The following is a 14,359-nucleotide window of genomic DNA, read 5'->3' as shown; positions in this document are numbered from 1 at the left end:
TAAGTGCGGCGCGGACGTGCAAATCCACCAATATCTCGTTTATTCGAGGCAAAGATGTAGCCTTATGGGGTAACAGGGTTGTCCAGATGGTCACATCTATACCACTGTCGCCATCAAGATGGAGCCGTCTTATTTGGTCGCCTGATAGCTCAGTTTGCAAGACATGCGCACCTCCCAAGACAACCCCGCCTCGAGAGCTTCCGTGGACCGGAATCGTCACTGGACATTGTTCTAGGCACAGATCAGGTTTCACGTGCTGAGTGAAAGAAACGCTGGGGACGGATTGAATGTTATCAGAGACTTGGAAAGCCCCCGGAAACGCTTGCCTGTCAGCGGCTTTTTAATAAGTGACCCGATCACGGTATCTTTCACCTTTTCTTGCTCGCTGTGAGACTATGCCTGTCCCGCAGCTTCACGATCACTAGAACATCGTGATATAGCTCGTGTAAGTGACCTTTTCCAATCAAGTGGTATCGATACTGATTAGTTGCTTCCAGCCTCCCGTTCTCACCATGAGACTACTGCTTTTGACGGGGCTCGTCCTCACAGTATGTAGGTCCTCTGAGGCCCAACTCAACTCCACGGCAGTGGGCAACAACTCCGTGCCAACATACTCTGCGGTGCCCCAACTTCCAAGAAACTCGTCTTCGGTGTTGGAGCCCCTTTTCCAACCTCGCTCGAACAATACGCCCGTCTTCAAGAATGAGGCCATCATCAAACATTTGTCTGAAAATCCTGGTGCAAGACTGGACCACCTGGACCTCACTTCGTTGGCGAAACGGCAGGACAACGGTCTCCCCGTAGGCACTTGCGCGCCTGGCATTCCTTGCTCCAACGGTGCGTGTTGCAGCGACACTGGTGTCTGTTCATACGCCCCCACGAGCTGCGGTGCCGATGTGTGCATATCCAACTGCGACGCGAAAGCTCCTTGCGGGCAGTACGCAGTCCCTGAGACAGCGTCATGCCCCCTGAATGTGTGTTGCTCAAAGCATGGCTTTTGTAAGTAACGGATTCGACTAGTTGCGGACTTCTTAGCTTCCGCTACTAACCGAAGAAGAATCGTTGCTGATTTTTGATCTTAATAGGTGGCAGCACCGACGACTTCTGTGGCGATGGATGCCAGGAAGGCTTCGGAGGCTGCGGACCGCCGCCCACCCCTCAATGTTCCGGTAGCTCGGCCATGGCCCGACGTATTGGTTATTATGAGAGTTGGGCAACGACTCGGCCCTGCGATGTGGTCCAGCCAGAAGACTTGCAACTGACGGGCATGACACACCTCAACTTCGCCTTTTCCTTCTTTGACCCAACAACGTTCCAGATCACGCCCATGGATGCGAATGCGGCGTCGCTGCTATCACGGTTCACTGCACTCAAAGCCAAGCAGCCAGGATTGCAGGTCTGGCTCTCAGTCGGTGGATGGTCGTTCAACGATGCCACCAATACTCCTAATACCCAGAACGCTTTCAGTGATATGGCTGGTTCTGCTGCAAACAGGCGAGCCTTTATCAACTCGCTGCTCAACTTCATGCAGACATATGGCTTCGACGGCGTCGACCTTGACTGGGAGTATCCCGTGGCCGATGACAGAGGGGGAAAACCGGCCGACTTTGCAAACTTTCCCACCTTCCTCTCTGAACTGAGAGCCTCATTCGGCAATGCCCTCGGTATAAGTGCCACACTACCGTCTTCTTACTGGTACCTGCAGCACTTTGATCTTCTCAGCGTGGAGCCTCACCTGGACTGGCTCAACCTGATGAGCTATGATATCCACGGTGTTTGGGACTCGACCAACAAGTTCACGGGGCCGTACATCCGTCCGCACACCAATCTTACCGAGATAGAGGACGGCTTGTCCTTGCTGTGGCGTGCCGGTGTCAGCCCGTCCAAGGTCGTGCTCGGTCTCGGCTGGTACGGTCGCTCCTTCACGCTGACCGACCCGGCCTGCAACATCCCCAACGGTGTATGCCAATTTTCCTCTGGGGGTACGGCCGGCGAGTGCTCGCGGTCATCCGGAACATTGACCAACGCCGAGATTAAGCGAATTCAGGCCTCGGGCGGTGTTGTTGAATCGTATGACGCTGAGGCGGCCGTGAAGTGGATGACTTGGGATTCGAACCAGTGGATCAGCTACGACGACGGCGTGACTATGCAGCAGAAGATGGAGAGAGCCAACAGCCTGTGCTTGGGAGGCATTATGATTGTAAGAGTCTTTCCCTCACTGGCATTGAGTGACCGGTCCCCTGTCTTGCTAAGACATGACTTGGGTAAATAACTGACAAAACTTGTCACACAGTGGGCGTTGGACCAGGACAACAAGGCTGGCGATAGTATGAGCGATCTCCTGGGCATCGGACCGGCCAACGGCATCTCGACAGAGGCTGCCCAGTCATACAAAGATCAATTGGCCAACGCAACGCTCCAACAGGCCATTGCATCCAGCTGTTACTGGTCTCTGTGTGGCGAGGGGTGCCACACAGGTTACTTTGGGACCACCGAAGCCCGCGGCCAGGTCGCGGGCGTCCAGAAGAACTCCATCTGCGCCTTGGGAGAGACCCAGACTCTCTGTTGTGCACCCGGTACCACGATGGGCATCTGTAAGTGGGAGGGCTTCCGCGGAATCGGCTTCCCCTGCTCTCCGGCCTGCAGTGATGCAAAGGCCACCATCGTGGCGCGCAACAGTAACTCCTACCAAGACAATGAAGGGGGTCAGCTGGCTGATCTGACCTGTACTGGTGGTTATCAGGCTTACTGTTGTACGGAATTCGTTCCTTCGTCCATCACCAACGCGGGCAACCTTGTGCTGTACGGTCAGAACGGCGACGAGGTCAGCAAGCGCGATCTCATCACAGGCGAACTCGCCCTGGTTCAAGAACGCGGCCTCGTCCTCCAGAAGCGTGGCGCCCCCCTCCTGCTCGGCGGTCTCGGCGCTCTCTGTCTAGAAGCAGCCACTCCCCTGCTCGCCTTAGCGCCCTTCACGTTTGGGCTATCTGCCGCCATCGAGGGTGCCATCTGCGCTGCCGCCGCACTTGCCGCACTCGCCGTAGGCTTCGCCATCATCTCTTCTATAGCCGGTTGGCTCTTTGGCTCATCCCCGTCTCAGCCCAACACCGGTGTCCCAACCACCATCGCCGGGAGAGCATCTTATGGGCAATGGCCGATCCTGGACTTTGGCGGAGCTGCCACGTCTACCAGCTGCGACTGTTCCGTCACCTATACGTGCCGTTACGGCATGGGTTGGGACGAGGTCTGCGACAACCAGCGCTGGGCCATTAACAAGAAACTTGGCGGCCAGACTGTCTTCCATCCCTTCTCGTCGGGAGGCGGCGTTAACAGGGCGTACTCGGGCTGGGCATCAACGTCAACACAGCGGCACGCTGCCTATCGCACGCTTGTTCAGGGTTCTAATCGGCCTGATCCTGCCCGGTGTCAGCTTGATGAGTTCCCCATGGCCAACCTTCGCGAGTCTGGTAATGGAGCTCCGCAGGCCTGCCGTCTGGTTAATAAACAAGCGAACGGAGCACAAGGAAGAGATTACTTGGCGTGGAAGAGGGCGCAGTGGGTGCCTTGCTTCAGATACCGGAGGGACGTCTGCCGCATTCAAGACAATGGGCCACCGGCTACATGGTGAGTAGTTGCAGTTTCTCCAACGAGAAGCATGGCTTATCTGACCACGTTTTCGTGCAGGAAGTTCAATCAACTGAGTGGTGGTCGCGGCCCCGGCAGTGGAAAACGCTTCATCGATGCCTTCGGATTCGACCTGCAGACGCCTGGCTCGCTGTGCTTTGCCTCGTACACTTACACCCGGGTAGCAGGTGCTATCGAGAACACAATGATCACTGATCATGGCTTCCGCGTACTCGACGATGACCCGTAAGTTTTGTTCATTTCGCTGTGCGACGCGACCCCTTTCATTGGCCTTGTACTGATTAAAACTCTTCTTCACTTAGCATGTACGACCGTGCGTACAGCTGGCCCCGGCAGTCTTATAGAACCGATCCAGCTCCAATCAACGGACCCCGCCCTTACAATCTCCAACCTGGCATCTTCCAGAGAGACCTAGCTGTATCCAGCAACACCACTGGAAACGCTACGGACAGCATGGTCTGTCACGTCAACCTCGGTGACGGCGAGGGCTCCGATAGTGTCGATGCTGAGCTGGATTACGACAATCTCCTTTTCCTTGACGGGGATGGTAACCAAGTCGACGGACGAACTTGCGGTGTCATCTATGACGATCGGGATGAGGAACAATTGCACATCGTGGTCGATGCGGACGGCAGTGTCGTTGACATGTACACGGATGATGAAGCCATCGCCGATGCGTGGTCCAGCGCTGATCCTGTGGCGGATAGTAGCATCGTCACAGTCACCGCCGAGACTGCGACAGTGACTGCGGCAGCGCAGCCAGGCAGCGGAGAGCCTACCCTTCCCATAAGCACTATGGTGACGGCGACGAGAATGGGAAGCGTGATGACGCTTGCGCCGTCCTAGGCTACCAATTAAGATATGCAGTTCATGTAGCATCATATTTGGGAGAAGCAGATGGGCATCCCCCTTCGCTGCCTTTTGTGAGAGAGATGAAGGTCGTAAGAGGCGCTGCTTTGGATACTGTCTAAGCATATTTAAATGATACTATTCTGCTTCGGATCAAATCCATCGTATTTTGTAAGTATGCAGACAATCACATCGAGGATTCGAGGTGACTTGCGTAAAGAGTCCGTTTCGGAACTGTGGCTCAATCTTTTTGAGCATCACGGTCCAACTGAGGAGCGTATACGTTCTCAAGAGCAATTATTCCTGAACTACGTTTCTCATCGAGTTTTCGTCATTCAGTAGAAAATCTTACCAATACCCGGTAAACATCACCAACTCGGTGAGATGTAATAGTTGCGCCAATGTGTCGTGTCAGCCTCCCGAAAAGTCTCAATGGAGCCTTCAACCCCCTGCGGCCCTACACGCCAGACTCCCTCGTCAACTAACCCGCGCCAATGATTCAGAAGACGTTCCAGGCGTTGAGGGCGGTTCTGGTCGCCGCCAAACGGCTTGTATCCATGCTGGTAGAGCTCAGCCACGCTACCCGTCTCGACAAAAGACCCGTCACTCTTCCGCGCGCCAGCTACATCCTCCTCATCCCCAACATAACCCTGTAAACCGAATGGTAACAGCAGCCGGAACCCCTCTTCGGCGTTGTCGTAGGAATCCCTTGAGATGGACTCGCTATAGACACCAGCGGGGACTCGGGATAGATCCGAGTAACTTGGAAATGGGTTAAAAGACCCAGTCACGTCGGCCTCGAGCCCACTTTGCGCGGCGGGGAAGAGACAGACAGGTGGGATATCCTGCGGCCCCCGTCGCTGCTGCGGTGCGAAGCGCTGCAAAGAAGTGAACTCGGCTGCGTTTGAAGGAGGAAAGGCGAGGCCCGGAGCGATGTGGCCGAACCGAGGCCGACGGGCGCGGGTCAGAAAGACGCGTGCAAAACCGTCCGGTACTGATGCTGCATCAAGCACAGCGGGCGTGAGTAACGGTTTAGACTGCGGCTGGTCTGTCACATTTGGTATGCGTGCCTTGATGGCGTCGCACAGCCGATCCCACGCGGCAATGCAATCAGCTACCTGAGCGTCGCCGTATGGTCGCCACTCCCAGCGCCCGCCAATCTTTTCGCTGCCATACTGGGAGGGCGTGTCGTGAGGTGTGACCTTGGCCTTTCCCAGGCGAATGAGATTGATCCAGTTGGAGAGGACAGTCTCGAGCGGATGCCACAGCGCGGCATGCTGCCCCTCGTTAACGGGTAGCGCAAATTCATAGTCGACCTGGCTCATGAAGAAGGCGGCGCGGTGAGTGGGCTGGTGATACCACAAACCACCGCCAGACCCGCCTCCCTGGCCGTCGATGGCCGGATATAGGCAGACCAAGGCGTCCTCGGGCTCGTCAAATAAGTCGAATGTACCGTTGTCAAAGAGGCCTTCCGGTTCGGCCATGCCGGCAGCCCAGAAGAAGAAAGGCGGCGGGTCGTCTGCATTTGCGGGAGGCAAGATGGCCGTTTCTAGGAATCTTGCGAGGGATTGGCCAAGTCGTGGACGAAGAGCTTCGGCGGCGTCGCCGTGGGTGGTGAAGAATGTGGCATTGTTCCCGTCTAGATCGGCTAGTGAGCGGCCTTCGGCTGCCCAGGCGTAGCGCATCAGATAGTTGTGCAGAGATGCGCATCGCTCGTGGTCCATTCCTGATACGTCGGCTCTCGCTGGGTTGTCTGCTGTTACCAACAAGTCGTTGATATCGGGGAGCTGTAGACTGTCCATGGCGGCCCGAAATAGGCCAAAGTTGTTGACCGTGAAGTTGGCGATTACATATGCTCATGTATTTGATAGTGACGAGGAATGTTGCAATGAACTGGGTCTTTCGATTCTTAAATACTCCGGTGCTCCCCTCCATCAAGTCTGGAGGGGTGATGACATCCTGGTAGGTAACCCCCCTCTCCTTGCAGATAGTTACGTACCGCCAGCTTCCTACCCGATTGGGAGACATACTCTGCCGTGGGTGGGTCCAGTAACGTCAAGACCGGCCGGCCGGAGACGGGAGGCCCGTGCTCACCGGGGACCTATCCGGGATTGATTCCGTGGGGACGGGGGCCGCAATCTTGTCTCGGTCGGTGTGGGGAAATGTATGCTGTGCGGAAGAGTGACTATATAGAGCACTACTCGACTCAGAGTCCATATCCGCCATTTTTCTCTTTGAGACATGCTGCCGATTCTTGGTCGCCCAGCCTTCAATGCCAGAAGAGACAAGAACTTCCGACACGCGCTCCTCGACGAATACAGAGCCATCATTTGAAGCACCCCTCCTGGAGGATCAATTGCTCGAAACTGGCGAACCTTCTCTGAATACCTAGTATAGTTGGAGCTGCTCTGCAATGAAAAATTGCCACCGGCAGCTTCGCATAGCAGTAGCGTGGCTCACTGGCAGCACAGCCTGAAAATAACAATCTTACATCATTTGGGACTTACGCTGGCACTTAAGCATGCGTTTAGCTATATCCAAACCTCAAGTTTGCTGCAGAGAACATCGCCGACTAATTCTGAGACCCTAATAATCGGGTTCCTAAATCTCATGTAGTCTGTGCGCCCAGTCTTCGTTCAATAGCATCGACGTCTGTACGGAGCCAAGCTTTCCAGGGGATCGGGAGGCCCGCGAGCTACCTGGAACTTGCGCGCATCACCCTCCTGCCCTCTCATGCAAAACAGACAGGGCGAACCAGGGCTTTCGATGCAACCAGCCAGCCTTGACACTCTTGTCGCCAGGCGTTCGTCTACACGAAACTCAATCGGAAGCTGAGTCATGTGCAGACTTGCCGTTTCCGCGTGGAATAGGGAACTCTTTTGAGTTAAAGATTCCACCGCATTGGTAGACGATGGGGCTGTTGCGAGTCTTGTCAGGTTTGCTTCCCTTCAGCAAGTCTAAATTACGATCGTCTTGATGTTCAACCAGCAGTCGGGTACCCGGCCTCGGTGGGCAGGCACTTCAGCCTTTTATGCGCGCGTTGGGAGTTCAGTTTGGAGGTTCATCCCGTCTACTGTCCAAAGCCAAATGCTCCTGAGCAAGAACCAACGAAACTCATTAAATAAAACTAAGCAATATATTTCCCATAAACGTTCACTTGCGTCAAGTCATCAACAACAGAGAACCCAAGGTCCAAATGAGCCTCCTTCTTCGCCATCGAATCCGACCCTCACTCCAATACGGATACTCGGCCAAACTGACAGACAGCCTTATGACTCGCATCACCCCAGCCACAACGCGCAAGCCGGCACCAAGACCACAATGATGTCTTTGCGCTCCCAAACATACTATAATAAAGCTTCATGGTATAGTAGTCAACGGGGAAACTCTAAATTGCCAGCACGAGCTTCAATCTAAATCCGCCATGTGGGATACCGAGTATCACACGTTCATCATGAATTCGATGCCGATCAAGCCATGCAGCGATGATTAACCTCGATGGATAAAGCAACAAGTGGGGAGTCGTTGAAGCAACCTGGAGTACATTAAAGACAGCCCTCGCATCTTTATATCCCGAGTTATGTCTTGGACTCCTAAACTCTACGATACTCTATTCCAGCTTCCATCATCCAAACCAAACGAACAAACAATATGCACTCCCAACCTCTCCTCGTCGTCACCGCCGTTCTTCTCGGTCAAGCTGCGGCCCAGCTTCATACAGTTACCGCTCAGTGCACTCCGGAACCAGACTGCAACAAGAACAATGTCGGTGTAGCGTGCAAAGTCACATGCATAGACAACGTGAGTACCAAATTCAATGGCAACGCCTCAGCTCTCGACATACTAATCTCTCGTACTCAGCCTGGCGGCACTCGCGTTACCACGGGCTTCTGCAAGAGCGGCGTTTTCGGAGTCAGCTGTACTCCCTAAGAAGGCCCCATCCATACATGTACCTTGGGGTTTGGCAACTACCTTATGGGATAGTCACGACACTACGACTCTGATTTCCTTGAACGAATTTGCATCATTTATGGGGGAGAACGACAGCAGAATGGAGGACACGTCCAGCGAGCTTGATAGAGTAGTTAAATCAAACAACTCAAGCAAGACTGCGAAGGTACTCTTCAATATTATCGATGGACGAACTAGTGGCCAGGATGGCAGGATGGCGTTGCTGGGATTTACTGTTTCTGTAGACGATACCTCCTAGACCACCAGCGCTAGAATAGATATCCTTCACTGCATCAATTCCTACTATTTGGGTCTTCCACGACGTACCTCACTTTACCGAGGACGACAGCTGACGAATGCCGAGACCCAGTTCATCTGAAATCCGCCTCAAGATTCAATGCGTCAAAAAATGACAACGAAGCGTGGACGACTTCAGACAGCCGGCGGGATAACTCTATTCACACTTTATTCATACATCAGAAGTCGGTCTCCCCGAGACAACCTCACATTGCGAGTAGAGTGCAAAGGATAGGACAGAGAGCTAAGAGAAGGGCCCAGAGAGAGAGAGCTTTTCAACGCCCAAGTAAACAACTCTTTCTACCATCCTATAGTCGTCGATCTCTATCATCAGCATATGTTACTACTTGGAGAGGCAACGCTTTCGAGCTTCAGTTCAGAGACTGCTTGGAAATAGCTCCCGATTCTACCAAGATGTAGCAAGCAGCAACGTCGACTGGACCTTCTCTGCTTCATAGTTTGATCTATTCAGGCTCTTGGGACAGTGAAAATACCGGGCCAAACCTACCTTTTCTACGCTTGCGATCAAGGCCGTTGATACCTCAATGGCAATGACGACTGGCCAGCCCACTCGCCCTCCAACGTCTAGGCTCTTGGGCGCCTCACTATTGCCTGCACAGGACTCTTCGCATAGTGAGACGTGCCGACGATTATACAAGCCAATTACGACACGTCCAAGACGAAGATAATGGTAGGCAAGCTGAAAAGACGTGTATTAGAGAGCTAGCAAAAGGTCACAAAACAACCTTCACCACTTGGAAGTCTTCGATGACGAGAAAAGGGGAGGAGAAACATGGGATCGTCTTTTGAGGTGGGAGTTGAGTGCAACGGACGGCCTTAGGATCGAGATTTCTTTCCTATACTACGTTAACTCAAATACTGCCAGAACAATCAAGACGTCGTTGCTGTCTAGCGCGCGGTTTCTCTGTATTCCCCGGCGAATACTATCGCACTACATTACGGGCATGTGACTATACTCTCGAAGACTAGTAGTAGGGGTGTACATGTCTCGAAGGTAGAATAAGTTAGCAGGCAAGGCATGCCGCAAAGGAGTTCTCGAGAATCCAGACCAACAATTGGAAGCCGGGCGCTGCCCGAAATTGATGAGAGCCTACCATATTCTCCGCAGACAGAGAAACTCCAGCTCCAGGTGGTCTCAATTTACATGTAGTTGTGGACGTATGCAACACAGCCAAAGCCCCAATCCCGAACCCACGTGCGGTTCTATAGAAAAGACAGTACTTTGGGGGTCGATGCCTGACGAAGGGTGTTGCATGAACCAGTCCGCACTGCCTTTGCTAAGTAGTCAGGGTGATAGGACACTCTTCCCACTTCCCTGATCTGCCTGGGTAGAGTGTTCGGGTATATAATGCGAGTAAGTCTCGATGGGGATATTCAATACCAACTCTAGACCACTAAAGCGATCGAGGCGTTTTAGCTCCCTGATATGCGGTTGTTTTATATTCATGTGTGAATATCCTCGAAGTACCTAGGGTTAAGCACTTACTCTTGTTTAGATATTTAGTCATATGTTTATGGTTGTCTTTAAGTTCTTCGAACAGCGGGAATCATTCTGCCAACAAAATTCGCTGCGAAGGCCAAAATCGCGGTGAGTCAAAACCGCGTGTTATCGCCTCCTCTAATAAAAGGGGGAAGCGGCATACTTATACACATCAGTTGTAACGGTACAGCACACCAAGGACGCACTACTTGCATGAGGTAGTCACATATGAACATACAGAAGGGACATGAGGTACTTTGAAAGATCCATATTGGTTGTATGATCGAATTGTACACTATATACAAGAATGGCACTACAAATAAACACCAGAAGTTACCCAAGCAATGCCCATGATTTCCCGTTCCGATGTAATTTGTTTTTTTCCCACTCGCAAAAAAACTGAACACCATTGAACCCGGCCGTGATGTATGTGTGTGTTGTTGTCCACCAAACCCCAAAAGTTTTGTCCACCCCCTAATGAAGATAAATGATGCAAGTGATGCAAGCATGTTGTTTGGTTTTAAAAAAAAAAGAAGACGCGAAAAAAAGCGAAGCGAAGCGAAGGAAGTTTTTGAATCCACTGATGGAAGAAGGGGGGTTTCTTTCATGTCGTCGTCATGATCACGTTTCATGTTGTTGATGTCGTGATGTAGTTTGATGGAGAGATGGTGGTGGTGGTCAGGAAGAAAACTAAGCTTGCTTTTTTGCTTTAGTTGCTCTTCGTCAGGCTGCGGGCCTCGAGGCAGAGACCGAACTTGGTCTGGCAGCCGCAAGAGGGTCTGCACTGCAGAATCTTGCTGCCGCACTTGCCGGCGGCGGAGCAGCAGGAGCCGAAGGTGCTGCCCTCGCAGGTGAAGCCGGTGCTGCCACCGCAGGTACCGTCGGTGGAGGCGACAAGGGCACCTGAGGCGGGAGCAGAGGCGGAAGGAGCAGCGGGGGCGGCAGCGGAGGTGGAAGCCGGGACAGGGGCGGCCGAAGAAACGGGGGCAACAGTGGCGGCGGGCGCGCTGGTAGCGACGGGGTCCTCAGCGGCGTACTCAGCAGTAGGAGTAGCGGCGGGAGCAGAGGAAGAGGCGGCGACGGCGGTCTTGGAGGGGGTGGCGGAAGCAACGGCAGCGGCGTTGGCGGAGCCACCAAGGAGGTCGAGGTTCGCGGCAGCGGGGATGGCGCCGGGGACGGCGACGGTCTTGGCGGTCATCTCGATGGTGGGAGGGCCCTGCCAGTTGCCGGCCGTGCACTGGTCAGAGATGCCCTTGCACATGTTGTCGTTCCAGACGTAGCAGTTGGCGGCGCCGGTAGGAGGGGCGGAGTCGAAGCACACGTTACCCTGGGCGTAGCAAGCGTCGACAGCGGCCCAGCAGCCGGTCTGGGTGGTGTAGGCATCGACGGCCTTACCGCACCAGTTGGCGTTCTTGATCAGGCAGTCGGCGGGGACGCCGCCCTTGAAGGAGGTGGACTTGGCGCTGGCGGAAGCAGTGCCGACGGGGCTGTAGGGCTCGGGGCCGGGGATGGGGTAGGGGTATTGCGGGTTGTCGTACAGGTTGAAGTTGTTGCCAGCCTCGGTGCCATCAATGTAGCCGGGGATGCTGACGGAGTACTGGGAGGGGATCTCGAGAGCGCCGGAGGGACCATCGGAGACGTGGATCTGGGCGCAGCCGACGTAGTACTGGGGGTCGTGGAGGCTGACGGCCTGGTGCAGAGCGAGGATCTCGGTGCGGACGAGGTAGTAACCAGCGGGGAGGCCAGAGGGGAGCTCTACGGTCAAGAGACCCTTGTTGGCGATGAGCTTGTCGGTGCACCACTGCTGGGTGGACTCGTCGTAGCCCTCATCCCAGATCTTGGACCAGTTGGGGCCGGCGGCGGCGGTGGTCATGTCGTCAACCTTCTTGACGTAGACGGAGCAGGGACCCCTGTGGGAAGGGTCGATGGAGCCCTCGGCACGCGCATCGGGCCACTGGCGGAACTCGAAGGTGAGCTTGGAGTTGCCGGGGGCAGCGCAGGTGTAAGCGGCGGCGATCTGGCCGTCCTTGCCTGTGGGTGATGTCAGTAAATATGAATATCAGAGCGGATAGCATCGTCCAAGCACGTTGATGCTGAATGAAGGCGTGGTGGCTTACCGCAAGCCATGTCGTCGCTGGTCAGACCGGCAACGGGAGAGGTAGCAGTGTCTCCCTCCTTGGGCATACGGATGCAGGTAGCATCACCCTCGGACTCGCCGTTGATGTACAGCTTGGACATGAGAGTGTGGGCGTTGGCAGCGGCGGCCATGGCCAGGGCGGTGGTGAAGAACTTCATGTTGATGGGTTGAGTTGGGTATTCTGAGATGAGTTGTTGTGCGTGTGTTTTGTGCAAGAGAGAACGTCGAGGTCCGAAAAAGATGGTTTTCTGTGTACAGCTGAGAGCAGGCCTGCTGAAGAAAGTCGAAATCGAAGATGTCGAATGAAGGACTGAAATGTAGTTGGTGGTTTTGTTGCTTGGTGTAAGCGCTTGGCTTTGCCTTGTTCAAGGAGTGGAACTGTTCAACAGTGACTTCGTGCTAGACGAGAGAGACTGAGGGAGCAAACGAACTGACGAAGAGTTGTTTGGCTCTGGTGGATATAATGAATGTAAAGTTCCTTCAAGAAAGAGGACGAACAAGAAGGGAGTGTGGTATCAGCGGCCAGCTGTGTACAGAACGCGATGGGGGGTCAAGAAACAAAAAGAGGAAGCGGCCCGATATCGAGGGCACCGAGATGGATTTATATCAACCAACCAACGGACCACAACCCCAGGCGTCCATGACAGGGCGAGCCGCGAGAGAGGAGCCAGCAGGGAGGGAGGGCGGCAGCGGTTTGCACTGTTGCAGTCAGTGGTGCCCTTGACCCTCTCCGAGGCTCCGTCATCCTGTTGGAAGAAGCACTAGCTGGGGGCGGAAGCGAATAGTGGCACTCTTGTTCAGCAAGAAGCTCAACCGCTTTGCACGCCCCCCCTTTAGACGTGCAGCTCCGCTCCTGCAAGGCCACAGACACTCCTGGTTTGGTTGCTTTCTCCATCTCTCATCTCGGGCGGCCTGGTACCTTGCAGCAGTAGGCAACGGGCTGTGGACTGTGGGTGGTATCCGTACCTAGCAGTAGCAGCGGGCAGCAAGTTAGCTGTTGGCAACGTCGTCTGCTACCCCCACTCGCCTTTTACCACAGTTAAGTTCTGTCTTCTTCGTCACCACCCTATCTGTGCCTCTTCCGAGCCGCCATGCTGCCCCCAGTTCCCGTCTTGCAGGTTACATTGAGTGGTGCGCTAGCGCGGTCATTCTACCGAAAAGGGCATGCTTCAAGATAAATTGCCGCCGCTGGGTTGGTGGAGTTCCCACTGGAAAGCTGGAAGGATACGGGATCTGCCTTGGAGGGTTGCCTCTATTCAGTCTTTCTCTGCCTGCCTAAGCTAGCCATGGGTGTCAGATCATGGTGCCGGGGGCGAGGGGGCACAGCAGAGATACCGCGAAGAGAGACAGATACGGGTGTGTGTGTGTGTGCCAGTGTGGTGGTGAGATAATACTGCCCGAGGAGCAAGGTGTGAGAGAGAGAAGAAAAAACGGCCTGACCAACAGGAAAGAAGCCTGGGCCCTTGCCAAGAGAAAAACCACAGACAAACAGTCTGAACAGAGAGGAAATTCTTATTGCAGGGTCTCGTGGCGTGCGTTAGTGGGAACAACGGAGATGGGAACATGAAACAGAAGTGGGCGGCGCTACTGGGGTACGGAGTACGTATCTCTCACTTCCTTCCCATCTTGCGCATCCATCCCATCCTTCCTTCCCTCTTGGCTCTTGGCTCTTGCCTTCGTCCGAACCCGCCCCGCCCTAATGGATACGTACCTTAGTCGCCGTCGCCCTCGGGGAATCACTGCGTAGGATTTCCAAGGCACAGAGAGCAAACAAGACCAAATGATCGACCAAGAGCCGAACAACGAATTAGACGCGCGGTGTTATCATACCACAGTCCACAGACAAACGAGAAGGAGACAGCATCAGAGAGGCATTTCCCTCAGCCCTGGACCCTGGGGTCCGTGGCTTGCGGGTACGAATGGATAGCCGCGTCCACATCTCTCCTCTCCTCCTCCCCGAGTGCCCGAGTCCCCCGACA

General features: G+C 54.4%; 4 protein-coding genes across 4 annotated transcripts; 2 read left to right on the top strand and 2 right to left on the bottom strand.

The window, feature by feature from the left end:
• The first annotated feature begins 315 nt into the window (after positions 1–315).
• BDP81DRAFT_504160 (uncharacterized protein) lies at positions 316–4,677 on the top strand. Its single transcript, XM_060595615.1, has 5 exons — positions 316–999; positions 1,086–2,200; positions 2,294–3,624; positions 3,685–3,870; positions 3,948–4,677. Exons 1-5 carry the CDS (start codon positions 513–515, stop codon positions 4,489–4,491), a joined length of 3,663 nt encoding a protein of 1,220 aa, XP_060449495.1. The 5' UTR covers positions 316–512; the 3' UTR covers positions 4,492–4,677.
• A 185-nt stretch (positions 4,678–4,862) lies between these two features.
• Positions 4,863–6,296, bottom strand: BDP81DRAFT_457845 (uncharacterized protein; the record flags this gene model as incomplete). The annotated part of the gene is made up of 1 exon (XM_060593335.1): positions 4,863–6,296. One exon carries the CDS (start codon positions 6,294–6,296, stop codon positions 4,863–4,865), a length of 1,434 nt encoding a protein of 477 aa, XP_060449494.1.
• A 1,849-nt stretch (positions 6,297–8,145) lies between these two features.
• Positions 8,146–8,424, top strand: BDP81DRAFT_390220 (uncharacterized protein; the record flags this gene model as incomplete). The annotated part of the gene is made up of 2 exons (XM_060587373.1): positions 8,146–8,295; positions 8,356–8,424. The coding sequence occupies 2 exons, from the start codon at positions 8,146–8,148 to the stop codon at positions 8,422–8,424; spliced, it is 219 nt and encodes a 72-aa protein (XP_060449493.1).
• A 2,528-nt stretch (positions 8,425–10,952) lies between these two features.
• On the bottom strand, positions 10,953–12,538 carry BDP81DRAFT_445889 (glycosyl hydrolase family 61-domain-containing protein; the record flags this gene model as incomplete). The annotated part of the gene is made up of 2 exons (XM_060592007.1): positions 10,953–12,274; positions 12,361–12,538. 2 exons carry the CDS (start codon positions 12,536–12,538, stop codon positions 10,953–10,955), a joined length of 1,500 nt encoding a protein of 499 aa, XP_060449492.1.
• Between the last annotated feature and the right edge of the window lie 1,821 nt (positions 12,539–14,359).

This window comes from Colletotrichum phormii (assembly GCF_030913505.1).
Source record: "Colletotrichum phormii strain CBS 102054 chromosome Unknown BDP81scaffold_3, whole genome shotgun sequence".
Lineage (NCBI taxonomy): Eukaryota > Fungi > Ascomycota > Sordariomycetes > Glomerellales > Glomerellaceae > Colletotrichum > Colletotrichum phormii.
Note: the sequence above shows the minus strand (reverse complement) of the source record. Positions and strands in the feature narration are given on the sequence as shown.

Coding starts and splice junctions, on each gene's coding strand:
- BDP81DRAFT_504160 (XM_060595615.1), top strand. CDS start 513: ATGAGACTACTGCTTTTGACGGGGCTCGTCCTCACAGTATGTAGGTCC. Junction 1,000..1,085: donor TTGCTCAAAGCATGGCTTTT/GTAAGTAACGGA, acceptor TGATCTTAATAG/GTGGCAGCACCGACGACTTC. Junction 2,201..2,293: donor GCTTGGGAGGCATTATGATT/GTAAGAGTCTTT, acceptor CTTGTCACACAG/TGGGCGTTGGACCAGGACAA.